General features: G+C 33.5%; 2 protein-coding genes across 2 annotated transcripts; one reads left to right on the top strand and one right to left on the bottom strand.

Annotated features, from left to right (window-relative positions):
- Positions 1-9,934, top strand: LOC127710841 (cytochrome P450 2B5-like). Its single transcript, XM_052216798.1, has 8 exons — positions 1-582; positions 3,344-3,569; positions 4,130-4,256; positions 5,229-5,388; positions 5,936-6,072; positions 7,497-7,593; positions 8,935-9,141; positions 9,594-9,934. The coding sequence occupies exons 1-8, from the start codon at positions 228-230 to the stop codon at positions 9,770-9,772; spliced, it is 1,488 nt and encodes a 495-aa protein (XP_052072758.1). The 5' UTR covers positions 1-227; the 3' UTR covers positions 9,773-9,934.
- Positions 9,788-15,477, bottom strand: LOC127710842 (uncharacterized). The gene is made up of 2 exons (XM_052216799.1): positions 14,350-15,477; positions 9,788-11,626 (listed from the first exon to the last, which is right to left on the bottom strand). Exon 1 carries the CDS (start codon positions 15,437-15,439, stop codon positions 14,351-14,353), a length of 1,089 nt encoding a protein of 362 aa, XP_052072759.1. The 5' UTR covers positions 15,440-15,477; the 3' UTR covers positions 9,788-11,626; position 14,350.
- Positions 15,478-27,992: the final 12,515 nt, after the last annotated feature.

The following is a 27,992-nucleotide window of genomic DNA, read 5'->3' as shown; positions in this document are numbered from 1 at the left end:
TGGGTTTGCATCACATTTCATACGAGGCAAGGTCAACACGGATCAAGTCATTAATGTCATTAATTTACCTTCATACACAATATCTACTTGTATGAATAAATACGATCTTTTCAAGTGTTTGAGATTTATAGACATAGGAACAGACCCTAGATGTTATATTTAGTAAAAATCGTGTACTTTTAGTATCATATTCGTGTTATATTGTGATCAGTAACATATGGTACAAAATGGATTGTTGTTCATCAACTACTTATCTTGTTTATGGATTGATAGCTATACTGACCTACATTATATATAATTACATTAAGGGATGGCATACACGGTCAAAATTGCCACCTGGGCCACCACCGTGTCCTATTTTTGGAAACAAAATACTGTTCAAAAAGGATCCGTTGGGATATAAACGCTTAACAGAGTTATCTAAACAGTATGGAAGTGTTTATCGTTTATACTGCGGTTCGACTAAAATTGTGTTTCTAAACGGATATGATGCGATACATGAAGCGTTTGTTAAACAGGCAGCTGTATTCACTGACCGACCCCAACTGTTTGCTCCACTCATTGGTGTGTCAAAGGGTACAGGTATGTAAAAAGGAGGGTATTTAATTGCAATTTCTAATCTATGATCTTATTGTTACATGTATATATATGAAGACAGGCAATATATACGAAATGACTACCTCATCCGTCATTTATGTGAGTGAGTAGGTGGGGGTAAAGAATACACTCAGGACATTTTACCACAGGTGATTACATCTAGCTCATATTTATATTGAAACTTGTATGAATATCTCTTATATAAACTTTTGTGTGACATACAGGCTTGAAAAGATATATATTGACTGACAGTTGGGAACGCATACACAACATGAACACAAATCTTTAATTGTAGACATAGAGAGGAATACAAATACATATCCCCTGTTTATAATTTACTGTATGAGGAGAGGGGTCTGCATTTTTGAATACTTTGAGATGCAGTCCGGATAGTCTTCGTACCCAAAAGTGGTACACTTATCGTTATTAATTACCAGTTTTTTTTCTATTAAAATGCGGAATGAAATATACGCAGTTTCCTGGTCATGAACATATTTACAAATATTATAATAAGGAATGATTTGATATAAAAATTTGGATTGACACACATTTAAAGAATGTTTATATACACTATTACTTTCATGATTCCAAAATAGCATCTTTCTATGAAAATAAAAAATCAAATAAAATAGCTAATAAATATGCAGAATATTTCCACGCTTTAGACAAAACTGAGTTAAGCACACAATTGTGTTTGATATGATATTTTTATTGTTTGTTTTACATAGAAAATGATACATGAAAAAATATATCTCACATGCTAGAAGATCAATATCAGCTAGAGGTGTGATATCGATTGAGGGTTGATACATCATGCAATTGAAATTTTACCGTGTATTTTTGAATTTATTATATAAATTATATAAATAACACATAGCTGAGAGGGTGATAGGTGTAGATTATTACATGGCATTTTTCATATCAGACCCTTTATCGGCCCTAGGTCATGATATCAGCCCAAGAGCCGCAGCCGGGCTCGAGGGCTGATATCATGAACGAGGGCCGATAAAGGGTCTGATATGATAAATGACATGTAATTATCTTTTTATCATATACTTCAACAGAAGAAATACAGACAAGAACTATTAATTAAAATTTTGTCTTTCCATGAATTTTTAGGTAATAATTTACAGACAACCAAATACAAATTTCTTAACTTTAGTTGTTTTTATTGATATTACAAGCATTTTATTCATCTTGTCACAACAATTATCATGTTCTTAGGTTGAAATTTGCTCCTCAACCATTTTGTAAAAAGTCTTAAATCACTTGCGGTTTTCCGCACTGTGTTGCCGTTTTCGAACAAATTTCCGGAAATGCACGAAGTTGCATGTGATAAACGTCACGGAAATTAACGGAAAGGTATGTGATAACATTCCGGAAGCAGTCAATAAAGGTTCCTTTATTAGCCCGCTGAGGAAATTCTTAGGAATCTGATCAATAAACCTAGTAATCCTTTCATAGCCTTTTAATATTTTTAAATGTTATTGAACTGTAAAATTTTAGTAATATTTTATACAAGTATATGATAAATAGAGAATATCATATGGCTTTTTCAATATCACAACTGTATCAACCCGAGACACCAATATAATCCCAAGAGCTCTGCTCGAGGGATTATATTGGTTGAGGGTTGATACAGAATGTGCTATTGAAAAAGCCATATCATTCACACTTTATTATATACATGTACCTCACGTACAACTAATTTAGATTTTTTTTACGTGACATGACGTAAAACATATATAAGGGGTTTGATAGAGCCCTTGTAACCGTGACTGATATCGATTACGTGACGTCATACTGATTAGGGGTTTGATAAAGCCTTTGCAACCGTGACTGATATCGATATTATCACGGTTGGCTAATACAGCATGATTGCCATCGATTGTATTACACATACAATATACTTGTATTTACTACTAAGTATATAAAGCAGATTGTTACCCCGAGAAAACATTATCAACAATGCGAAGGTCGACAATGTTTTTTCGAGGGGCAACAATCTGCTCTATCACCCTCTCAGGTATGTGTTATTTAATTCATTATTAATACTCAATGTTCTGCCATTACTGTCTTTTAAAATTTTAATTGAAAATAATTTACTATGACTTCATGTACATAACAATATTACAGTTATTAGAAAAAGCAACAAAAGCGAAGCAAGATGTATCTTTTGTTTTCACAGTCTATGACAAAGTTATTTGGCCAAAACGTAGCACTTGAACATTGTCTTTAAATTATTGATGTAAATTCAATTCATTGTCTTTTAAATTACCGATTTGGATTGGTCTGCACGAGAGGGTGACATTTAAAAAATTGTCTCCCGCTGAGCCATGGGATAGAGTAAATTATCTCCCTCGTGTTAACCAATCAAAATCTGGCATTTTAACGTGACGTATAATAACATGAATTATTACTTTTAAATTTGTTAACTCTAGAAGTACATGCATACTAAACAGGGGTGTGATAAAAGATACGCGATTAAGTATCTATGATACAGGGTTTGTTAAAAAGCTAATAAAGTAGCCTCTATATCAAATAGCTTTAAAGGCAGCATCAACAGTTAATATATCACAACTAATAAATTAATAATTTAGATCTCAGCTTACCAATTAAAAGTTTTGTATTTAGTCCTATATGCATTTTTACGACAAATTCATATCAGATGGATATTTAAATACCTCTATATGAAAAATTCCTACAATGACTTAATTTTTTCCCTTCATGTATTCTCGTGTTATAGGTATAACATACAACAGTGACCATAACTGGAAAACTCTGCGGCGTTTTACTCTCCAAGCATTGAGAGATTTTGGAGTGGGGAAGAAATCTTTGGAGGAACAAATTGTAGAAGAGATTGATGTAGTCTCTGATACCTTAAAGGCCAGCAATGGGGAACCGATTCGAGTCAAACCACTCCTCTTGTCAGCTGCAACTAATATTATTTGTAGTGTCATGTTTGGAGAGAGGTAAACATATAAATTGTATTTGTTCAACAACACTTATAGACCTAAGCAACAATTATTCAGGTATAACGTTGTTTTTGAAATTTGTTTACAGTAAAGGGAGCTTTTTCTTTGTGTTCGGTTATCTTCAATACGTCTGTTTTAATTGGTCCATACATTTATCTCGTTGCCTTTGATTGGTTTTTATTAGAATTATTGATTCGCACATTCTCAAAATCCTGATTTTTTTGAAATTTTTCCCACTTCCCACTTTTTTCCTATTTTTTCCAGATCCCATTTTTTACCCCCTATTTCCCACATCCCCACTTTTTTACCCCTCTAGTTTCCACATCTCCAAAAGCGTGTTATCCCCTCATAATAGTTTGAATAGGAACGGACCATATTTATTTAGTCCATCGTCAGTAAAGCGAAGTGATGGACATTATTGCCTTCCGCTGCTTGGCTGAAATATGTATTTTGATGCTATATATTCTTTTCGTTAGTTTTTTTCATGATAGTGTAAATAGAAACCTAGAAAACATAATACCATCATGTATTAAATACGCTGCTTTTTTTTGTTTCAGATTCAGTTATGAAAATTCCAGGTTCACAGAACTGACAGGCGTTTTGGAAGAAATATTTCGTTTAAACGCTCCATTTGCAAAGGAAAATTTCTTTCCAATTACCAGACTCTTCCCCTCAGGTAGAGAGGTAAGTACCTGTTACATTTAAAATAAGTTGTTTAAGGGTGAGGAAAATCATATATATGCATCCCTGCTGTCTTTTTTGTCAAGAAGACATTAATCATTTAGTTTCGCGGTAACATTCACGAAAACATTCGAGTTGTGGGAGAGGGAGGGATCAATTAATTTTTTTGTCAGAAATGAGAGGGTTCATAATTTTTATGCTGGATTTTTTTCCTTGAAGTTGCTAAACCAGATATGTTACAAGATTGACTTTTTCCTGGTTTATCAAAAATGCTTTTAAATCTTGATAATATTACCACTACAAGTTTTTTTTTTAAACGTGATAGTTAAAGATTTATGTCTAGATAATAATATATCAATATTGTTAGCATAGTATGGGAACATAAGTTTCAGTCATAACATTATGTCTTTTGTATAAGATATGTATATAACACCGTGTTTGTATATTATTGGCGTTTTCTTAGCGTCCAGTGTAAAATATTTCATGAGTTTCAAGACGAGAACAATTCACAAAATAAAGTATATGGTAGGTTCTGCAAAGTAGTTCAAAGGAAGCGTATTTTACTTTTCAAACTTAATTGATGCAAGACATTTTCAGTTATAATGGCATACAAAAAACTTGGCCAACAATACATGGAAAAACAATCTGCATCAAATATCTAAACAAATCATATGCTGATATGTCTTGAAATAGAATTTCCTCCATAATATTAGTTCCAAATGGAAGATACATTCTGGAATATTTTTTCCACTGGAACACATATTGGTATAGAATATTTGTTCCAACAGGAACAGAAATTATGGTATTGTGGAAAACATAGTTCCAGGGGAACTTCTGCCAGGCGGCACAATATGCGTTGTAATCTAACTATAGGTATAGTTCTGTACAATGACCACTAGGGCGTTACCTATTCTCGGTCTTATACTATCAACAAACAGTGGCGTTTAATTTCCATGATCAATATTGTTCTTACAGTTAATCCGGAGGAGAAGCGCGGCAATAGAGAAAGTAAAAAGATATTTAGCTAGGACGATCAAAGAACATGAAGATACATTTGACAGTAATAACATCAGGGATTTTATTGATTTATATCATAAAGTGTCAATGGACGAATCAGAACCAGAAATATTTACAGGTAAGTGTGAAAATAAAAGCAAGGCAGTAACAGACTTTGGTACAGCATCACATTTAAGTTTGCTTTCACTCCAAAAATGATCATAAATTGAAGATATTTTTCATAAATTAGTCATAAGTCCAGAGCAGTTACTTCTTTACCCTGAAAACACGTCTTTTAATTATGTCAGATCTTCTACTGTAATCAGCATTTTCCTGCCACATTAGAAATTATTTTAAGGTTATTGCACTAGTTTGTTTAAAATCTGTGGAGAATATCATGGCCCATTTAAATTCAATGTTTTAATTCCTTGAACTTAACTTCTTTATTATGTATCTTACATTGTTTCAAAAAGAAGACATTTAGATCGTTGGTTTGCTATCCACATTATACCCAGTAAAGCATAAGACTAGAACAAAACTCGAGTAATGCATCAACGAAATTTCAAACTTTATCCCATAGATTAGGATTGTGGGTTGCCTTGCCTTCAACTTTATAAGCCTGCATCTTTGATGAGTTTTTGCTTCTTTAACTTTATTCATTTTGATATCTTTTTTGTCTTCTTCAGAGGCTAACATTTACAAAGTGATAGTTGATTTGTTCCTGGCAGGAGGAGAAACAACAGGTACCAGCTTGGACTGGTCCTTGCTGTATATGATAAGATACCCAGATATACAAAGAAAATGTCAGGCAGAAATCGACAAGGTGTGTAAATGTTAAAACACACTTATCATCACTACTCTACAGAAGCTTATATAATTCAGAGAATACCAACAACATAACAGATTTGCATTTTTTAATTAGAATGATTTTTTTTTACAAATAGAATTGAGAATAGAAATGGGAAATGTGTCAAAGAGACAACAATCAGACCAAAAAATAGAAAACAACCCAAGGCCACCAATGGGTCTTCAACACAGCGAGAAAACCGTGCACCCTGAGGCGGGCTTCAGCTGGCTCCTAAACAAAAATGTCTACTCGTTCAGCGATAATGGACGTCACAATAAACTCCGAAACATATAAATTGAATGAAATAAAATTTAAAAAACATATAAGACTAACAAAGGCCAGAGGCTCCTGACGTGGGACAGGCGCAAAAATACGGCGGGGTTAAGCATGTTTTGTGAGATCTCAACCCTCCCCTATACCTCTAGCCAATGTAGAATAAACAAACACACATAAATACGCACAGTTAAACTCAGTTTAAAAGAAGTCCGTGTCCGATGTCAGAATAGGTAACAAAAGAAACTAAGCAAAATGACAATGATGCATAAATAAACAAAGGACTACTAGCAGTTACTGACATACCAGCTCCAGACCTCAATTAAACTATTGAAAAGTTATGTCTTCATCATAAGAAAATCAAGCACAATCCCTCCCGTTAGGGGTTTAATATCATACCATCATAAAATATATGAGGAGAACATAACCCGTATCATGCCAACAACTGGATTTAGAATAAATGTGTTTATTTCCGATGCAAAGATCCTATGAGTGAATCCGTATTAATACCAAAATATGCCATCTTTAATGACATTACAACAGTATCGTAACTATATCCCTTCTGAATAAGTCTGTTTAAAGGTTTGGTTAGCTTTAAAACACGTCGTTTAATTAAATAAACAAAGGACTACTAGCAGTTACTGACATACCAGCTCCAGACCTCAATTAAACTATTGAAAAGTTATGTCTTCATCATGAGAAAATCAAGCACAATCCCTCCCGTTAGGGGTTTAATATCATACCATCATAAAATATATGAGGAGAACATAACCCGTATCATGCCAACAACTGGATTTAGAATAAATGTGTTTATTTCCGATGCAAAGATCCTATGAGTGATCCGTATTAATACCAAAATATGCCATCTTTAATGACCTTACAACAGTATCGTGACTATATCCCTTCTGAATAAGTCTGTTTAAAGGTTTGGTTAGCTTTTGAGGTGAATGACGACATTTTTGTGCTTTGTATAGAATATTACCATAAAAGATTGTATGTGAAATATCTGAACGTATAAGATGTCTACATGTCACAATAAAACTTTCTCTTCTACTAGTATGTGTTATACAAAATCAGGTATTAATCTGTATTCACATTGTGTTTAATATAATTATGTATTTACCCAGGTTGTAGGAACAAACCGAAGAGTAAAACTGTCAGACAAGGTTAACCTCCCTTTTCTAGAGGCCACCTTACTGGAAATCCAAAGAATAGGAAATACATGTATGTAGCTTATACCATATTACTTTTAATATCATACATGAATGCTTAGTTGTTCAACAATCTTAAATTGATATCAAATTACTAAATCATTGGTGAATTTAATCATACACATTTCACATATAATATATTCCCCTTGCAATATTTTGTTCCAACTCAAAAATTTAAGTTGATCGAACCTTGAAACTATTACTGTAAATGTGGAAATTGTAATTATAACAGACTTAGTTTAGTTTGTTTCAAATCAAAAACAATACAGCTTATAGGACTAAGGTATATCAACAACATATACATGTAATTTATAACAGAAAAGTATAAACAATTCAAAGGATTGTCATGAACATTTTATAATTGTGGCGTGTTTTAAATATTTTCCTAAATTAGACAATTAATTAAAAGGGGAAATTTAGAGCGGGGTTTATTTTCGTATATTTTGCGGTCATAAAATGCGCGAAAATATCGCGAATAGTTTGTTGAAAGCAACAGTAATAGCATGGCGGGCCGTTTGTTGTTGGATGCACGAAACTAACAACTCACGAAAAATATCCACGTTTACAGTTATTCATTTATTAAAAGTATTTCCTGCTCTTCTGTCATTCTCAATTCGATAGTAAGTTGTACAATATTAATTTTAGAACTGATTTAAGAATCCTTTTACGTTTTTTGAAATGCTTTAAAAAAAATTTCTAAATTCTATAAACGTTGTAATCTTCGACAACGGCCATTTATGAAGCCGCCTTAACGCGTGGCCACAATTTAATAAGTCTTGGACTCATTGAAAGTTTTCATTATTTCAAGTCCTAAGATGTGCATGTTTACTCAAATACATTGGTTTCCTTTTTCGAAAGAATTGTTATGTTAGCACGGAATTAAGTATAGGACGAAACAGAAGATTTATTCAATTGAACTACCAGCACATATTACATTGTTCGAATTAATAAGAATCTTCCATCCCAGGAATAGATTACTAGTATTGACCTGAATTACCATTGATATGGTCATATTTATAAACTTGCTGTCTACACAACTTTGAATTGATTCTCTACCCCAGGAATATATTACCTTAGCTGTATGTAGCAAAACCTTTCGGAATGTTGAGTCCTCAATGCTCTCCAACTACGTACTTTATTTGACCTTTTAACTTGTTTTATTCGGGGGTCACCAATGAGTCAGTTGTAGACGAAACGCATGTCTGGCGTACATAATTATAAGCCTGGTATCAATGATGAGCTTTTTTTTATAGATACAGACACTTATAATTTCACTATTTTTGCAATTTATACCTCGAAACTATGTTGCTGATCATACTTTCTCACCTTTAACACATCTATTTCTTTATTACAGTAACATTTTCCTTGCCACACGTGGCAAAGACAAATGCCACACTACAAGGTTACTTTATTCCTAAAGATTCCATTGTCATTGCCAATTTATATTCTGCACATATTGATGAAAAATATTGGGATGATCCTGAAACATTCAGGCCAGAGAGATTTCTGGACAGTGATGGCAAAATCCAGAGGAAGGATGCATTTGTTCCCTTCTCAATAGGTATTTTTTTCTATAATACTACTAGTATAATAAGGTAGTTCAATTTCTTTTCATTAAGATTTTTTTTTGCAACAGACTATTTTTTCTGGTCTTGTATGAACTTTCAATATGGTTGTGTTTAGTTGTTCACACATCTTTAAACAAACGAATGAAAGACATATTCCTCAATTACAAAACGAATTTCTATTTATTATTTTTTAGCTACTCTGGCAAAGCCGTGTATTTTTTCCCAACAATGGCGTTACCCAGCTAGTCGATAGTACCAAAATCAGTATTCTAATTTGACTCATCCATTTTGTAAAGCAGACTAAACTGGTTCCTTTAGAAAATCTAACATCAAACATTAATTTTATCTATTGTTGTGTTTTCTGCTATAACCAGTAAGGTTATTGAATGGGCATGCTGTCATTATGTTTATTACATATATATTTAAGCAATCATCTTTATTACAGGTCCAAGGTTTTGTATTGGAGAACCACTTGCAAGAATGGAACTGTTTTTATTCTTCACCAACCTATTACAACAGTTTTCATTTACACCTACAGATGGGAATGATCTCCCTTCACTTGATGGTATCCAAGCTTTGACATTGACCGCATTGCCTTACCACTTGGTGGCAAGGCCTAAATGATAACTAACTTAGATATATTACACAATTATATTCTTTATTAGCTTTAAAACATATATCAATTAACATTAAAATATTGAAAACAATTAAAATTCATGGTTGTACAAATTGTGATTGTTCATAGAAATTACATCAAGGTTAATTAAAACAGTACGAAAACTTAAAGCTTTATTTCTAAATAGTAACACAATTCAGAGACCCGTTTTACACACTTAAAAGTTTAACTCATCCTGACAAATAAGATGGTTTGACAAATTGTTTATCTCTCATAACATTCATGGAACATGTTAGGCAAATTCTATATGTCATTTCTACATCATTGAAACGTCTAGTTCAGTAAATAAATTGTGTGACGATAGCCGATAGATTTATCCTAGTCATGTATCTCCTATTCGAAGAAGACACTGACTTGAACAAAATATAGTGAACGAACTTGATATGTGATAACAGCTTTAAATTGGATGTGTTGTAAAATTGGTTTAAATTATTTGTTGCGTATGCAGGAGACGTATTTTTCAACAAACAATTGGTATTCCTATGGGAACTAACTGTGCTCTGGTACTTGCCGACTTCCTCCTTTATTCATTTGACGCTGAATTCATAAGGAGCTTCTTAGAAAGAATTAAAAGAAGCTAGTATTATCCTTTAACTTCACGTTCCACTATATAGATGATGTCCTGTCACTAAATAGTTCAAAGTTTGGTGACTATGTTGAACGCATCTATCCCATCGAACTTGAAATAAGTGATACAACAGATACAGTTAAGTTTGCCTCATATCTTAACTTACATCTAGAAATTGACAATGACGGACGGCTGAGAATAAAACTTTAGGACAACAGAGATAATTTCAGCTTCCAAATTGTAAACTTGCCATATCTATGTAGCCACATTCCAGCAGCGCCTGCATATGGAGTATATATATCCCGTTTTATACGATATTCCAGAGCTTGCATTTCCTATCATGATTTCCTTGATAGAGGGTTGCCGCTTTCAAGGACGATATTAACCAAAGAGTTCCAGGTGGTGAAGTTGAAATCATCCCTTCGAAAATTTTACGGACGCCATCATGTGTTGGTTGACCGTTATGGAATATCTGTTTCACAGATGACCACAGATATGTTCCAATTGTCGTCACCACAATCCCTTCCTCTTCTACTCAAATGTGACTAACAGAATTAAACTTATCACCGGGTTTGTACTAACGTGAGCACCACGACGGGGAATACATGGGGTACAGGATCTGCGTACCCTTCCAAAGCACATGATATCACCCCCGGTTTCTGTTAAGGTTCGTGTTGATCTGTCTTTAGTTTCCTTTGTTATGTTTTGAATACTATTATTTGTCTTTTGATCGTTTTTTTTTTGCCATGGCATTGTCAGTTTGTTTTCGACTTTGATATCTTTCACCTCGCTTTTCCAGAATAAAATGAGAGATTGGAGGAAAGCAAAACAAATTGATAATTGAATTGGTTTTCCTGGTTGAAATGTACATGAAGAAAGCCTCCCCCCCCCCCCCCCCAAAAAAAAAGTGCGAGATTTTTGGTAATGAGCAAAAAGTGCATTTTATCCTCCATCGGACTATTTTTTCTTGCCTTATTTGCACTTACTCATTTAAATTTCAAGTGCCAACAATATTGTATACTAGTATATCTGACTTTTTAAACTTTTGGTTTTGATCGTGACAATTTTTTCAGAAACGAAGATATCGTCGTGCACATGCGTATATTGTGACAACATCCATTAAAATTATAGTAAAAAAAACATAACCATAGCATCTTCATGTTACTGGCTCAGGGAGACTCAAAGCAAACTATGGCATATGGTAAAGGTCACAATATCCTCAGCTATCAACTTCCTGAAACGAAATGAATTATTGTTCATACAATTATTAATACTAAGGACTCCAACTGATCTCAAGTTGATAAACTGATAAACATGTAATCCATACCATATTATAAATAAAACTTTGAAGTTTCAAAATCAGGGAGCATGTCAAAAGTTGCCTATATATCGTTTTGTTTTCTTGCTGTCCTCTGCCTCTGGATGTTGATTATAGTAAAGTGTTGTTGATTTGACGTGCATTGCATACTAGTAAAATTGAGAATGGAAATGGGGAATGTGTCAAAGAGACAACAACCCGACCATAGAGCAGACAACAGCTAAAGGCCACCAATGGGTCTTTAATGCAGCGAGAAACTCCCCACCCGGAGGCGTCCTTCAGCTGGCCCCTAAACAAATATGTATACTAGTTCAGTGATAATGATAGTACATATATTACAGTTTTCAACGTCCCTTTGGTCTCTTTTTTTACATTAATTTATACTTTTTGAAATGTTACGGTTGATTTGTCTCAACAATTTCACTGATTCAACATTATTATTTTTCACTTTTGTTTATGTTGTGAATCTTAATCCATTACAACATTGTTATGTCAACAGTAATTCAAAATTGTTTAGACTTCTCTGGGAATGTCAGACCACCAGCAGCGATATCGACCCAGTTTAATTAAAAAAAAGAAAAGAAAATAACACTTTGTAAATTTTTTGGGTAAGAAACGCTTTTCTGGATTTACCTAAATCAGGGACGCTCAAATCCGAACATTTGAAAGCCAAGGATTTATAAGAACCGAAACAGTTGAAGAGCTATATGACCAAAAAGGATTAAAATATAATAGCCAAAATCTTTCTAAGGATAACTTTGCCTGAGGGAGTTGAAACCTTACTTTCATAATAACTTATAAATTCATAAACGGATAATTTAAGAGAGGTATGTTCTAAATCATTTTCCTTTTTTGCTGGTACAACTTATTTATTTTGCGCGGTCAAAATAATCTGTTTTCAGTTATTACCAGACCAGAATATTTATTTCCAAAATCCTCCTACCCCCTGCGTATATCAAATGGACGAACTACCATTTTTCAGATTACCTTTAAAAACATTCTGCATTCAAAATAGAGGTGAAAGATACCAAAGAAATATTCGAACTCAAAATGCGAAAACGGCGAAAAGACAAACGGTACACAAAACACAACAAAGAAAATTAAAGACTGAGCAACACAAACCCCACCAAAAACTGGGGACATTCTATATATGGTTTTTATAATAGCTTAAATGCATTGTCTTAATTTTGTACATTTGGCAACTCTCGTTTAATACAAGTAAAAATCGAGATGCAATCGCTTAAATATTTTGATGAAAATGGTTAAGATAATGGTTCTACTACAAATTAAAAAACAGAACTTAATTTGTCAATCATCCATCAATTACCCATGGAATGACCAGATAGATGGACATATTTCCCTCACAATCGGTCAATACATAAACTTTAGTTGACAAAGTACCTTTAGAAAGAAGCTTATAGGAATTGAGAAACAGGCATAACAACGAAAACTTGACGCTGACAAATCAACCATGAAAATCGGGCCAATGTCAGGTTATCCTTGCCAGACAGACATAAACATCTTACAATCATACGAAATATAATTTTGTATAACTTACATTTTAAATTCCGTATAACTTAAATTTTAAATTCCGTATAACTTAAATTTCAAATTCCGTATTCAAAAATCCCTGGCTTTCAACTGTTTGGGTTTGAGCAATTCGGATGAAGGTTAATAAAGAAAAGGGCTTCGGACGCACAAAACTTCTAAAGTATTATTTTTACTTTTAAAAATATTTGTATCTTTCAGTTGTACTGTAAATTTCTTTTAATAGAATAGAAAAATAAAAACCAGTGGATATGGGGTATACGTTTATGACAAAAAACAGTACATGCACAGCAAAAACACACTTAAAGCTTAGGAACAGCGCTTTTGTTGCTGTTCTTCATCTCAAAGTCACAATGATGCCTTCAACACGGATCTCAAGAAAATATCACCTTACTGCAAGTTAATACGGGTCCTAGCACCGGTTTGAGCTGAATTCTTTGCAAAATAATGCGGATAGACTTTGTAAGATGTATTTTTTTCTTTTTTCATTCTTTTTTGTTTTGTGTACTAAAGTTTTGATGACTTACCTTTTATATGTAGTATTGTACCGTTTTTTTTTGTACTGTTACTTTTATCTAAGCTATACCTAATTTTAAATGCTAAAATCGATTACAAACAAAAGTCGAAAAAAATTGATTCGAACCTAACAAATGGTAAAGTTGAAGTCATCCCTTCGAATGTTTGACGGAGGCCATCAGGTGTTAGTTGACCGTTGTGGAGCATCTGTGTCACAGATGACTATGAATATGTTTCAACTGTTGTAACCACAATCCCGTCATCTTGTCCTCGATTTTGACATCACCGAATGGGACTTATCGCCGGATTTTTACTGCATGGGCAACACGAAGGGTGACACATGTGGAGCACAAACTGCTTACCCTTCTGGATTACACGAGTTTACTCCGGTTTTCGATGGAGTTCGAGTTGCTCAATCTAGTTTCTATGTAGTGTTTTGTGTACATGCTTGTCTCTTCGTTCATTTTTATTTTTTGCCATTGTTTTGTCTGGTTTTTTTTTACTTATTAGTTTTGAATGTGCCCTTGGTTTCAAGCGCCTCTTTTTTTAACAAACGGTTTAAAAAAAAAACATACCTTACATGAGGGTCTCTGTCAACTTTACTGCGTGAATTTTCCCACTTTGACCTTCATCTTGGTAGCAGCCAATTAATAAAAAGCCTTCACTATCTATACAAAGGGCACAAGGAGTAGTGATATTCAGTTCATGAACAAACTGTATTGCCAGGAGATTTCCTCTCGAATTTAAGGCAAGTAAAGCGTCATTGTGTTGATCAGACAGCACAATATTATCACTTGGAGTGACAACAATTGATGATGGTTTGAAGAAGTTAAAATAGGTAGGGCCGCAATAACTAAATTTCAGACGACCACTTCTATCCAATGCTACTATTCTTCCTGACAGGTTGCTAGCTATCCAATCAACAATATACGTTACATTTTTGGAGTCTGTACGGATGCGAGCTGGGTGTGAAAATAATCTGTTTCCCTTTCCGTCGAACTCAAAAGTCATTTTTCTTTTGTAATCGCTTCCAAAAATAACAACTTGTCGAACGGAGAAATCATGAATTGGGAATGGAGGCCCTTGTTCACGTAGACCACATACCAATTCATTATCCTTATTCAAATGCAAAGCAAGTAATCTCATTGGGTTAGGGTTTATAAGCGTTCGGATCTCTCCAGACATTAACAACAAGCGAAGGGGACTTTCTGGTACACGAGACAGTTGAGTAAAAAGAAGTTCACCCTGTTTGTTTACGGCAATGTCAAAAATAGCTTCATCAAGGGACATCATTGTTCGTATTGATGCTTTCAGCATTTTTCCCTTAATGAGTTTTTCTTGGTCTTTGCTTGCAATAATGTATAATATATCATCATCTGAGCATTGCAAATTACTTACTGGTATAGTTGTTATATACGAATTGAAAATTGATGAAATGACATCAGATGAAACCTCTGTAGAAGAAAATGAATCCTCCTTAATATTTTTAAAGGATATCACTTCATGATCTTTTGTAGATTTGATTCTTCCGTGGATTTTATCTTTACAGGTATTGCACATAAATATATCGCATTCCTCACATTTCCATTGTATCTTGTTCCCATTACAAAAACCACAAGGCATTGGTACCTGTGCCCTCCTAATACTGGCAGATCTAGATGCCATCTTTACGACTAATACACCATGTACACACTAACACAGCTGACGTCATATATAACTTCCCTGTCCTATATTATAAATCTGGCCATATCAATGATATTAGATGTCAACACTGAAGTGGTATGAACTGTTTATTGGATATAAGCCTTGTGTCTGAATGTCATGCTTCTCACAAATATATTTCAAAGGTGTCTACAATAAGTATTTGAAATCTGAATCTTAATTCGTAGAAAAAAATATGACCCAGTTGAAATAAATACTAGTAATCAGTTCATAAGGACTTCACAGTTATACTTTTGTTATCTTTTTTCCTTTACCTTTGTAGGTGTTGGGTGGTGCCTTAAAAATGACACACGGGACTTTAAAAAAGAAAGTTTATTGTTTGAATTGAAATTTTTATTTAAGTATGGTCGGATGAAGAGGTCTTTTAGTGGTTAATCTAAGAGTAGACGCCAATAACAGTAAACTTGTATACGTGTCTAGTAATTGTTTTTTCATGATGTCTCGTATCCTTATCTTACTGTCATTCTAGTTGTTGTTTTATTTCATGGGATAATCGTTTATTATTTCCGTCCTACACAAAGAGAAAATAATTTTATGGTTCCTTCCCTACGTCATCACAGTGTTGTCGTCATGCTTATGCTTCATCTTTTGTCAGATACTGTTCAAATTTGAATATTTTCACTGATCAAATTATTATCCAGTTTAAGACCCACTTCCATCAACTATGGATTTTAACCATGGAAAAGATTTTCTGAGGTAGAAATATCTTTGTATATTTTTTTTCATTTGAGATAAGCTTGCTTTTTAGTTCGAATATTTTATTTCATTTAAAAGTATGTTTTTTCTTCTTTGAGATAAGGTTGGTTTTTGTCAGAATATTTAATTTCATTTAACAGTATATGTGTTGTGCGATTATTCAATGAATGGATAACATAAATATCTATCCACATGTCCCTATGCCTCGCCCCATGTTCAAATACTGATCAAATAATTTAATAATTCTAATCAACTGCTCAAATAAGTTATAATAATCTATTACATATATATTTATATATAATAAATGCAAGTGCATATCTAAAATTTAGCAGCTGTTCAGTCCGTCTTTTCTTAATTTTAAGGGCAAATAACACGTTAAAAGTTGGCACTATAGATGATTAAAATAGCATGTAAACTTTCTGCAAGTCATAATACACAACATTAGATTCATGATATGTCTTCAACTCAGAAATCTGCACCATCTTAAAATCCGGAGTGATCACATAGATACAGCATTGATGGATTATAAAATGTTAAAATTGTGAACTAGGGGCAACAACTCAAGTAAGGAGATGATTAACGATTTCAATCATGGTGACTTATTTAATTTTGTAAAACATATTTTGCTGATCATATTTCTCTTTATGTTTCGCCAAAAACGGCACAAAATATGTAAAAAAATCATTATATCGAATACAGTTTTCTGAACAATAACCCAAAACACCAAACATTTATAAAAATCGTCGTGTAAGGCAATACATAATTATGTAGCTGATAATTTTTGCAGTTTGCACTTTTCCCCTGTCTGTTATAGTTTTCATCAAAAAAGCAAAATATGGATATTAGTCGTCTGGTAAATTATTGAAGCAGAAATTCGCTACCATAAATTATTAAAAACATTTTCTTAATTTTTTCATTGATACAAATATTTGGTTTCAAAGTTTAGCTCGTAAATTAAGATACGATCTTTGTAAACTTATTGATCCTTTTAACATACTTATTCTTATAGGTTATCAATTTAACACTGTAGCAAGATAAATAAATCAAAACATAACTAATTATGTTTTGCTATACATTTATCGTATGGTCCTACATTCTGCCGATACTTACATTGTACATCGTCATGCATATGCTTTTACAGGCTCCTGACTTTGGACAGACACATACAGATTGTGACGGAGTTAAACATATTTGCGAGCGCCCAAATCTCTATCTCAACTGGGACAGTAGTGTAACAACACAGTTCATAAAGAAAATTATAAATATCAGTTGGAAAGTGCTTGACTCGTCAGGTCGGCATGACGCACAAAAATACTAATGAATCGTGTTTTCCCGGACTGAAATATCAATCAGAACAAAGCAGTGCATTTAGAATGGTGCACACACATGTAATTCTTTTGTTGTATTTTAAATTGCAAAACAGTTGAATGAATGTATTAATCATCTCAATGTTAATGATATTAAAGATGTTTCAATAAAAAAGTAGTAGAATTGCCGTGGACGGATAATCTTTTACAGTAAAAAGGGTAAATTACGGACTTATCTCAAATTTTGAAATATTTTAAAACGGTAAACTTATCTTTATACTGTGAATTTTTTTTTACACTGAAAATTTTTTAAATAACTATTCATGAATTAGCAGGATCGTTAAAATATTGACAAAGATAAAATAAATTGTAAATTGTGTTCTTTACATTCAATATAAGAATTCATTTTCTTATGGAATGGCCAGCATTCAAACAACAACGACAAGTTAAGTTAAGATTCTGCTTTAAAAATTGCATTAATTAAAAAAAAAATAGATACATGTCAATATGAACGATTTGTCGTTTGTTGCTGTGTATCATATTTGTTTTTCGTTTATTGTTTTGTACAAACATTAGGCAGTTAGTTTTCTCGCTTTAATTGTTTTACATTTTTCATGCCGTGGCCTTTTATAGCAGGCAATGCTGTATGTGTTCTGCTCATTGTTGGAGGCCGTACGGTATTCTATAATTGCTGTAATGTTACTTCTACGTTATTTGGTCTCTAGTGGCAAGTTGTCTATGATGGCAAGCTGTCTCTGGTGGATAGTTGTCTCATTGGCAATCATACCACATCTCTTTAATTCTATACTGCTGACCATTTCGAAAATTAGACTGATTTGCAGATCACGTCTTGCTGATCTTTTTTCATTTTATAGTTCACTCTATCTATTAAACTTTTCAAGATAGATTAAAACACAAAAATAAAAAATGGGGAAAATCATAAATGGAGGGCATCTTCTCCTATAATATAAGGTGTCGTCTAACAGTTTTGATAAAACTGGACAGCAAGTAGATCTCCACATTCTGAAATTTTTTGCCACCGTGATATTTTTCGATTATCGATAATGGTTTTTAAGATATTAAACAATGTTTACATTTAAACCACTATGTGTTCTTTTTTTTTTTTTAGACATGGCGGCTATATTTCTTTGAAGGACATGCTTTTAAAGAAAATAATCTTGGTTGTGTCAAAGTTTTGTTGATATTGGCCTGGTAGTTTCAGAGAAGGCGATTTTTGAAAAATTAACGGACGACAACGGAAGAGACATATGAAGGAAGACGGACGACACACATTTTTTGTTGCTTTTTTTTTGAATATAACGATTTAAAATTAATATAAAAATAAAGAGCCAATGAGACAACTATACTGTTATGTGCATATGTTATAACTCTTCCGGTTAAAAAAAGGAAATTATTTTTACAAGAAACATTATGATTTGAAAAAAAAATTCTTTTTTTAAACATCTTAAGATTAGGTTGTTTTCCAATTTTGTACATTTATGTGCGGTCTTCTCGATGATTCTCAGTATACGTTTTTTTTATTGTAATATCCGGTAAGGTACGTGTTTCAGAAAACTAATGATTGGTCGACAAAAAACCCTTCCAAAATGCCGGGGATAGCTCGGGTGCTTCGGAAGAGTAAGCTAATCTTGCTCCATAAGTGGCACACGTCGTGTTTCTCATGGTAAGTAAACTTTCTATATTAAGAATATTCAGTTATTTCAAAATCGAGGAAAAGAGGACAATTTCGTGAATACGACAATTGGAACATTGTGGTAATCAGTGACACAGATATTCCATATCAGTCAACCAACGCATGACCGTAAAACTTCCGAAGGGATGAAGTCAACTTGGTTCAATACCTTCCAGTGACGTATACTACCAGAAGAATACAAATAGGAAATTATTGCAAGAGCAATATTTCAAACCTTTTACTCAAAACTCCTATACCCTGTCGTTCTTAAACTGGTATATCGTTTGCAATATTAAGAGTAAATTGATATCATTCTATGATACGTTTATTTTTATTCATATTTCACCATTGCTATAAACCAGAACGTTTTCTTGTGAAATAACATATAATTAGTAGCGTCCACGCAAAAAAGATATCAAAGGGAATTCCATTTCTGAGTGTTCGAAAAGACGGTAATGTTTTGACACCAGATTTTCCACTGTTAATTGAACAGACGATTAACGAAAAAATAAGTCTTCAAATGATAATTTTCTATAATTCACATGAGTGTATCTGTAATCTTTACTGCGTGAATTATTCCACTCGCACCCTCTTTTTCCGAGCAACCGATAAGTAAAAATCATTCGCTGTCAAAACACAGAGCCAAAGGAAATGTAATATTCATCTTATGAACATACTATAGTGCAATAAGATTTCCATTCGAATTCAAAACTAGTAAAGCTTCGTTGACAGGGTCAGCCAGTACTATATTATCAGTTGGAGTAACAGCAATTGATGATGGATAGAAAAAATCAAAATAGGTAGGTCCGCAATATGTAAATTTCAGACGACCATTTCTATCTATTGAAATTATCCTCCCAGTCTGGTTTTTGTGTAGCCAATCAACGATATAATTGACATTTTTGGAGTCTGTACGGATACGAGCTGGATATGTAAAGAGCTTTCTTCCCTTAGCATCAACCTCAAATGTCATTTTTCTTTTGTAATCGCATCCAAAAATAACAACTTGCCGCAAAGAAAAATCTGCATGAAGTGGAAACGGATCCCCTTGTTCACGCGGACCACATACCAATTCGTCATCCTTATTCAGGTGTAAAGCAAGTAACATCATCGGCCAAGGGTCCAAAACAGTGTGATTTTCTCTCGACGTTAACAGCATGCGGATTGGACTTTCGGCTTCTCGAGACGGATTAGTAAAAAAAATCTCACCCTTTTTGTTTACAGCAATGTCAAATATAGATTCATCAAGCGACAGCAATGTTCGTATTGACGCTTTCAGCATTTTTACCTTCATTAGTTTCTCTTGCCTTCTATTTGCAAGAATGTAAACGATGTCATCATCTGCACATAGCAAAACATTTACTGGCACAATAGTTGTATAAGAGCTATAAATTGATGAAACTATATCAGATGAAACGGCCGTGGAGGCAGATGGATCCCCAGCAACAATGTCAAAGGATACCACTTCATGCTCCTTTGTAGATTTAATTCTTTCGTGGATTTTATCCTTACAAGTATCGCACATTAATATATCGCATTCCTCACATTTCCATTTTATTTTGTTTCTGTAACAAAAATGACAAGAAATTGGCGCTTGTGCCTTTCAAATGCTTGCAGATGCCGATGACATCTTAACAAATAGTAATCTAAAAAGTCTCGATGTCAAATTTATGTATTACCTTGTACAATGTTGTTTGTTGATTTCAGTTTTCGATATTTAATTTTGTTGTTGTTAAGTGCAACCACCTTGATTAATATTTGTTTTAAATGGATGTCTATTAGGATCATTATTATTAGACACACTTTCAAACACGGAAACGCATAAAGGCCTTATCTTTTTGTCTTTCCTGTAGTAGATTAATTAGTTTTATTTGGTGTATAAAAGGTGTAAATGTCTTCCTGTCGGGGGTTCATTTGACCTCGATTTTATTTTCATTGATCTTGAATATGTAAAGTGTATATAATATGATATCTATATTAAAAACTTGATCTTAAAACGTTATCATGATCAGTTAAACAGGCAACAAAAGTAGGCTGCCAAAAAAATACTAACAAAAATACCAAACTTCAAGGTAAATTCAAAAAGGGGGAAGTCCATAAAAACTGACAAAATCAAAGGCTGCACTCTATCAAACAACATTGTAAAATGTGCACTCTTGTTATGTTTTTGCATTTCATTTTGTTTTTAATTGAAAAATAATCAAATTCAGCACAGACCGGAAATCAATCAACCAAATTTGAAAAAGATGGAAAATAAAGGAAAATTTTTATCTTTGTGTTGGAAACATATGCGGCTAAAAACGAAACCCAGCTTATATATTATCCGTATCCAGACATTTGTTCTGTTCTTAAAAGCTATCCAACAAAATAGTCTTATTAGGACCGGTTTTGGATTGCATATTTCAAAGTTTACTTAAAACATATTCTCGGAAATGAGTTTAGTGAGGGGTTTAGCTGATCATTGAATACATTTAATTTTCAATTTGGTTATGCTCGAGGCTTTTCTCGCGAAAATGTCACATTCTAGTATTTTATTTATTCAATTTATATATAAATAAAGGCAACAGTAGTATACCAGTGTTCAACAGTCATAAATCGATTGAGAGAAAACAAATCCGGGCTACAAACTAAAACCAAGGGAAACACATCAACTATAAGAGGAAAACAAAGGGACAACAGGAACACTGAAGTGCAACAAAAACACTGAAGTGCAACAAAAACAAACGCCAACATGCATAGAAACGAAATATTTGATAACAACTACCATATTCTTGACTTGGTACAGGACATTGTAAAACAAATGGTGGGTTGAACCTGGTTTTATGGCTAGCCAAACCTCCCGCTTATATGACAATGTTAAAAATATCGCTAAAATGACAACACTACGTGACAGAAATACAGCACAAACATACGCAAGAATACTCATCACAGAGAAACGCACAAACAAATAATATAATAGTCGACACAACATGCAAACCGCAGAACAACATCGAACATCTTCCATCAACGACAGACACAACAGGATATCACAAACAGTGACGCACTTACGTAACGAACATGCAATCTCGAACTTTATACAAATATTTTCACAATACCAGTCCAAACAATTTTCATGACAATGATGGTATTGAAAGGCAATTTTATAATTATTTGGACTACAAACGATAAGAAATAACACATTATCCGACCGAAACCATAACAACATCAAAATTAAAAACATGAATGTTGGATGTATAAAATACCGAGACACGTCGTATAGCAATGCAAATTCACACTCGGTAAAACAGTCATATTCGGGAATATGACAATGATGGTATTGAAAGGCAATTTTATAATTATTTGGACTACAAACGATAAGACATAACACATTATCCAACCGAAACCATAACAGAAACATCAAAAATAAATACATGAATGTTGGATGTACAAAATACCGAGACACGTCGTATAGCAATGCAAATTGCCACTCGGTTTAACAGTCATATTCGGGAATAGGTCACGTTCGGCACTTAGCAGACAGACGACATAGATGTTAAACCACAACCTAAAACGTGGTAAAAATGTCATTAGTAAGTTTGGACACAGACATATCTTATAAATCAACCAATTCGTGATGGTGTCCATAAAATTTACGGAGTGTCATTTTTAATCTTTCCTCCTTATAATTCTGTTAGAGCAGTTTCTGCGTAAGGAGCACACTCCTGTTTATGAAGTCAGTATAGTGTGAACATGCACGAGCATAACGTATCAATTGAGATATGTAAACACCATACGACGGAGCAGAGGGTATGTTACTGCTGAGAAATAGGAAATTGATAATTGGGAAGTTGAAATCATCCCGTTTTTCATAGATTTTAGTGTGAAGTCGTCCATCTGTGTCAATATTGAGGAAAAGATCAAGGTATGAAGCAGTCCTTCTTGTATCAGTAGTATCCTTAATTTCAAGTTCACTGGGATATATGAGATGCAAGTACTGACTAAAATATGGGTTATTTAGTGATAGGACATCATCAATATATCTGAAAGTAAAATTTAAGAATTTTGCAAGGTGCTTTTTCTTTTTGTCTTTTAGAAGGTTCTGAATGAACTCTGCTTCGTACGAGTACAAAAACAAGTCGGCCAGAAGGGGTGCATAATTAGTACCCATTGGAATACCGAATGTCTGTTGAAATATCAATCCTCCAAACTCAACAAATATATTGTCGATTAAAAAGTCCAACATTTTGATAATATCATCTTCACTGTAGTTTCTGATAGAATCAGTGTGGTTCTTCACAAAATAAGAATTATTATAACCCACAACAAGAAGTTTATATCTACGATTCCCATTTTTATAGAAAAGGCTCTGTTTAATGAGATGGTGAAGTCGATCTTTCAAGTGAGCATTGGGAATAGTAGTGTAAAGCGTAGAAAAATCAAAGGTCTTAATGTTGATCTAAGATTTAGCAGAAGATCTTTAGAATTTTTTGAGAATCCAAATTTGATTGACACCACTTGTTGAATATATCTCATCACAATATTTTTGAAGGCCATCTTTTACTGTAGAAAGAATAGTAGTCAACACTTTAGAAAGATGTTTAGTCGAACATCTTGATGATCCAGCTATGTATCGTTCTTTATACGGAGTTTTGTGAAGTTTTGGTATCCAGTATAATGACGGTAGATTTTCTTCGTTTTCTTTGAGATTAATACCAAATGAAACAAGGACCGATTTGTGATTTTGTAAAACTTCATCATTTGTAAATGATGATAAAGAATAGGTAGGATTACCAGTTGTGCTGTTAGTTCCAAGCTCTTTTGAGAGACATTGCAAATAATGGTTTTTACATACGAAGACAATATTATTGGAGGCGTTATCTGCTAACACAACGACATATTTGTCATGCAAAGAGGATAAAGCATCCACAACCTCCGGGTTCTTGAATGGGTTAGAAACCCTTGTTCTCATAGTACATCGTAGTTTCTGAATGCGCTTCTGAATGCATGATCGAATAGCTTTGATCCATTCAGACAAAGTGTCCAGTTCTGGTTTGACTGGTTCGCGCTTTACCCATTTTCTAGCATAGTCCTCAACTGCATCTATCAGTAAACTGAAGTTCTATTGTTATTTTAAGTAGGTAAGGAGTGTTTTTTGTTGAAATTCCAGGAACATTAGGGTATGTTTATTAAATATTTTGTTTAGAAACCATTGGTCCAGAATTTGCTGAGAAAACACAACACAGTATAGCCATGGCTACCTTATAATATGAATTTAAGTATCTCTTATTTCATTTTGTTGTATTGCTGTCTCCTTGATGTGTACACCATATTTCCTTTTATTCATAGTTTGCTAATTGAAATATTATGATAAAAACATTGAGTACTTGCCCCTTTAAGGTGCATATCAAATTGGTAAATTTCTCAATGTTCCTTTTAGGTCTTCCAAAATCAAAGAACCTTTGTGAGCACGCTAACATACCCCACAACATTGTCACTGTGCAAACAAAATATCACAAGATTCCTAATTTAAAGACTCGTAACTCCTACAAAAGTCTACTGATCAAAATTTCTTATGGATATATAAGAATAAGAAGATGTGGTTTGATTGCCAATGAGACAACTTTCGACAAGAGACTAAATGACATAGAAATTAACAACTGTAGGTCACTGTACGGCCTTCAACAATGCGCAAAATCCATACCACATAGTGAACTATAAAAGGCCCCAAAATGACATATGTAAAACAATTCATACGTGAAAACTAAAGGCCTGATTTATGTACAAAATAATTAATGAAAAACAAATATGCACATTAACATGTTCTGTTCTTATTATCTGCAAAGTTCCATGAAATTATCTTGTGTGGATTCAGAGGAGTTGCGATGAAAAACTGTTGCACTAGTATATTTGCATCAAAATTCTGTTTAAAGGAGCAATACTACTAGAGAAAAAAGAACCACATTTTCCTGCCGATATGCACAATAACATATTTTGACCTTATTATCTACAAAGTTTCATGAAATTCTATAGTGTGGATTCAGAGGAGTTGTGATGACAAACTGTTGCAGTAGTATATTTAGGCCAAAATTCTATGTTCAAAGGAGCATTACTTTCAGAAACAAGAGTGCACACGCTGAAATGCCTCGCCTGCTTTACTGACCATTGATTTTATGTTGATAGTCCTAAGTATAAACTTTTACCACACGTATCACATAAACTTAACATGATTTTAGAAAATGAGGACAAGGTCAGAAAAACCAAGCCTGAAATACATGTACAACTTACAATCGTTCCATACACCAAATATAGTTGACCTATTGCTAATGTAGTATACAAGAAACAGACCAAACCATGAAAATGAGGTGAAAGTCAGATGAACCCTGCCAGTCAGACATGTACACGTTACAATCATTCCATGCATCAAATATAGATGACCTATTGCTTAAAGTATCTAAGAAACAAACTTAACCAGGAAAACCTAACATTGACCGATGAAACATGAAAATGAAGAGAAGGTCAGATGATACCTGCCAGACAGACATATACACCTTGCAATCATTCCATACACCAAATATTGTTGACCTTTTGTTTATAGTTTAAAATAAATTGCTTTGACTAGCGCGGCTGGATACGATTGCAGAGGTCCAACCCTGAACAGTTGGGGCAAAAATGGACACAATATTCGTGCTTGATACAGGTCTGAATTTGGATTGTAATTAAATATTTGACACATAATAGGTTTCTGACACAGAATAACTGTAGTCAAAGAACTTAAAATTGATTATATGATTTGAATTTATATTCAATTTTTTGCTTTTGTGCAATACACTATGCAGTTGCGTATTGACCCCCCCCCCCCCACTTTTTTGCCAAAAATATAATATTTGAAGAATTTTTCTTTTAAATTTCTGTAATCTGAAATGAAAAAAAAATTGACCAACCCCACAATTTCTTTTTACCCCCCCCCCCCCCCCCTTCCAATTTGTTTTTCACCTCCCCCCATTTTTTCCCCCCCAAAAAATTCTTTCCCTCAAGATATGGTCATAATCTTAATTCAAATTTCCATTGGCGTTTGCAACCATAATTACCCATTTAAATTTACCATAGTGCAAACTTAATCTATTTTATAATAGAATTTAAAATATGGTGTCAAATCTTTCATATGGATTTTTTGGTAAAAAAAAATATCCAACATTTGCAGATATTTTTACTGGTCTTCCTTTATAAATATGCATTTCTTTTAAATTGTCTTAAGTAATTGTCCATTAACCACTTTTTTATACATAATTAAAAAGCAGTGTAAGGGATGTAATTCAAATGATGTCTCTGAATTACCTCCCTTACACTGCTTTAAATTATGTATAAAAAAATGGTTAATGGACATACCCCCCAAAATCAATCCCAACCTTCCTTTTGTGGTTATAAACCTTGTATTTAAATTTCACAGATTTCTATTTGATTATACTAAAGTTATTGTCCGGAAACCAACTGTCTTTGGATGACGACGACGACGACGATGACGTGATACCAATATACGACAGCAAAATAATGTTTGCGGTCGTATAAAAAACAAATCATTTCGGGGCCTTTTATAGCTGACATGTGCGGTATGAGCTTTGCTCATTGTTGAAGGCCGTACGGTGACCTATAGTTGTTAATTTCTGAGTCATTTGGTCTCTTGTGGAGAGTTGTCTCATTGGCAATCATACCACATCTTCCTTTTTATACAAAATACAAACATTTAACATTGAGCAATTAACCATGAAAATGAGGTCAAGGTCTGTTCACTGATCCATGAAATGAGGTTGACGTCAAGTGTACTCATAATAAGAGAGAAATTAACATTACAAAAAATTCTAACTTTTTTTTCAAGTAGTCACTGAACCATGAAAATGAGGTCAAGGACAATGGGCATATAACAGACGGAAACTTCATAACATAAGGCATCTACAGTATATATAAAGTATGAAGGTCTTCTACCTTTCTTAAATATTAAGCTTTGAAGTAGTTAGTTAAGGCAGCTGCCTCCAGATCACAATCCCTATGTTTCGCTTTCTGCGACAGAAGTCGCAAGCTCAACAAAAAATTGAACCATATTTTCCTGCTGCTATGCACATCTACATATTATGTTCTTATTATCTATTGTTTCATGAAACGCTGTTGTGTGGATTCAGAGGAGTTGTGATGACATACTGTTGCAGCATTATATTTATGCCAAAATTCTATGTTCAAAGGAGCATTACTTCTAGAGGTTTCAGAGGAGTTGTGATGAAAAGAACAGGACTGACAGATAGACTGATGGACAAGCAAACAGACTGACGGGTCAAAAACATTATACCCTACAGATTTAAAATAAAGTCAATTGTCTTTGATCAATTAACAGAAAGAGCAAACAAAAAAGGGGATTCATCAAATATATTTGCATCATATGTTCATCAGTTTATCATTTTAAGTCAGCCCCCTTAGAGAAAGATTCTCATATTGATTTCTTTTAAAATCTAAAATAATTTGCATTGTTTACTCAATGAAATTTACACAAAAAGGTATAGGAACCATATGAAAAATTTTGACCCCATCAGTGGCAGTATTTCAAAGAAGAGTTAATTAAGTAACTCCATGAGCATGTAGAGTTTTGAAAATTCCCCCATATTGTTCTTTCATTTCATGTGATAGATGCGTATGTCTTCATAATTCATAATATTGAAGTAATTTCTATAAACCAGTTAACTATTTGTTTTTAATAAGTACTACTTTCCAGTATGTTCTTTTTGGACAGGCCCAATTTGGTAGTGTTACATCTTACACAGTCTATCCGAATCAT

This window comes from Mytilus californianus, unplaced genomic scaffold (assembly GCF_021869535.1).
Source record: "Mytilus californianus isolate M0D057914Y unplaced genomic scaffold, xbMytCali1.0.p SCAF_8, whole genome shotgun sequence".
NCBI lineage: Eukaryota > Metazoa > Mollusca > Bivalvia > Mytilida > Mytilidae > Mytilus > Mytilus californianus.
The sequence above is the reverse complement of the archived record's forward strand: the minus strand, read 5'-3'. Positions and strand labels throughout refer to the sequence as shown.

Coding starts and splice junctions, on each gene's coding strand:
- LOC127710841 (XM_052216798.1), top strand. CDS start 228: ATGGATTGTTGTTCATCAACTACTTATCTTGTTTATGGATTGATAGCT. Junction 4,257..5,228: donor TCTTCCCCTCAGGTAGAGAG/GTAAGTACCTGT, acceptor TTGTTCTTACAG/TTAATCCGGAGGAGAAGCGC. Junction 6,073..7,496: donor GTCAGGCAGAAATCGACAAG/GTGTGTAAATGT, acceptor GTATTTACCCAG/GTTGTAGGAACAAACCGAAG.
- LOC127710842 (XM_052216799.1), bottom strand. CDS start 15,439: ATGGCATCTAGATCTGCCAGTATTAGGAGGGCACAGGTACCAATGCCT.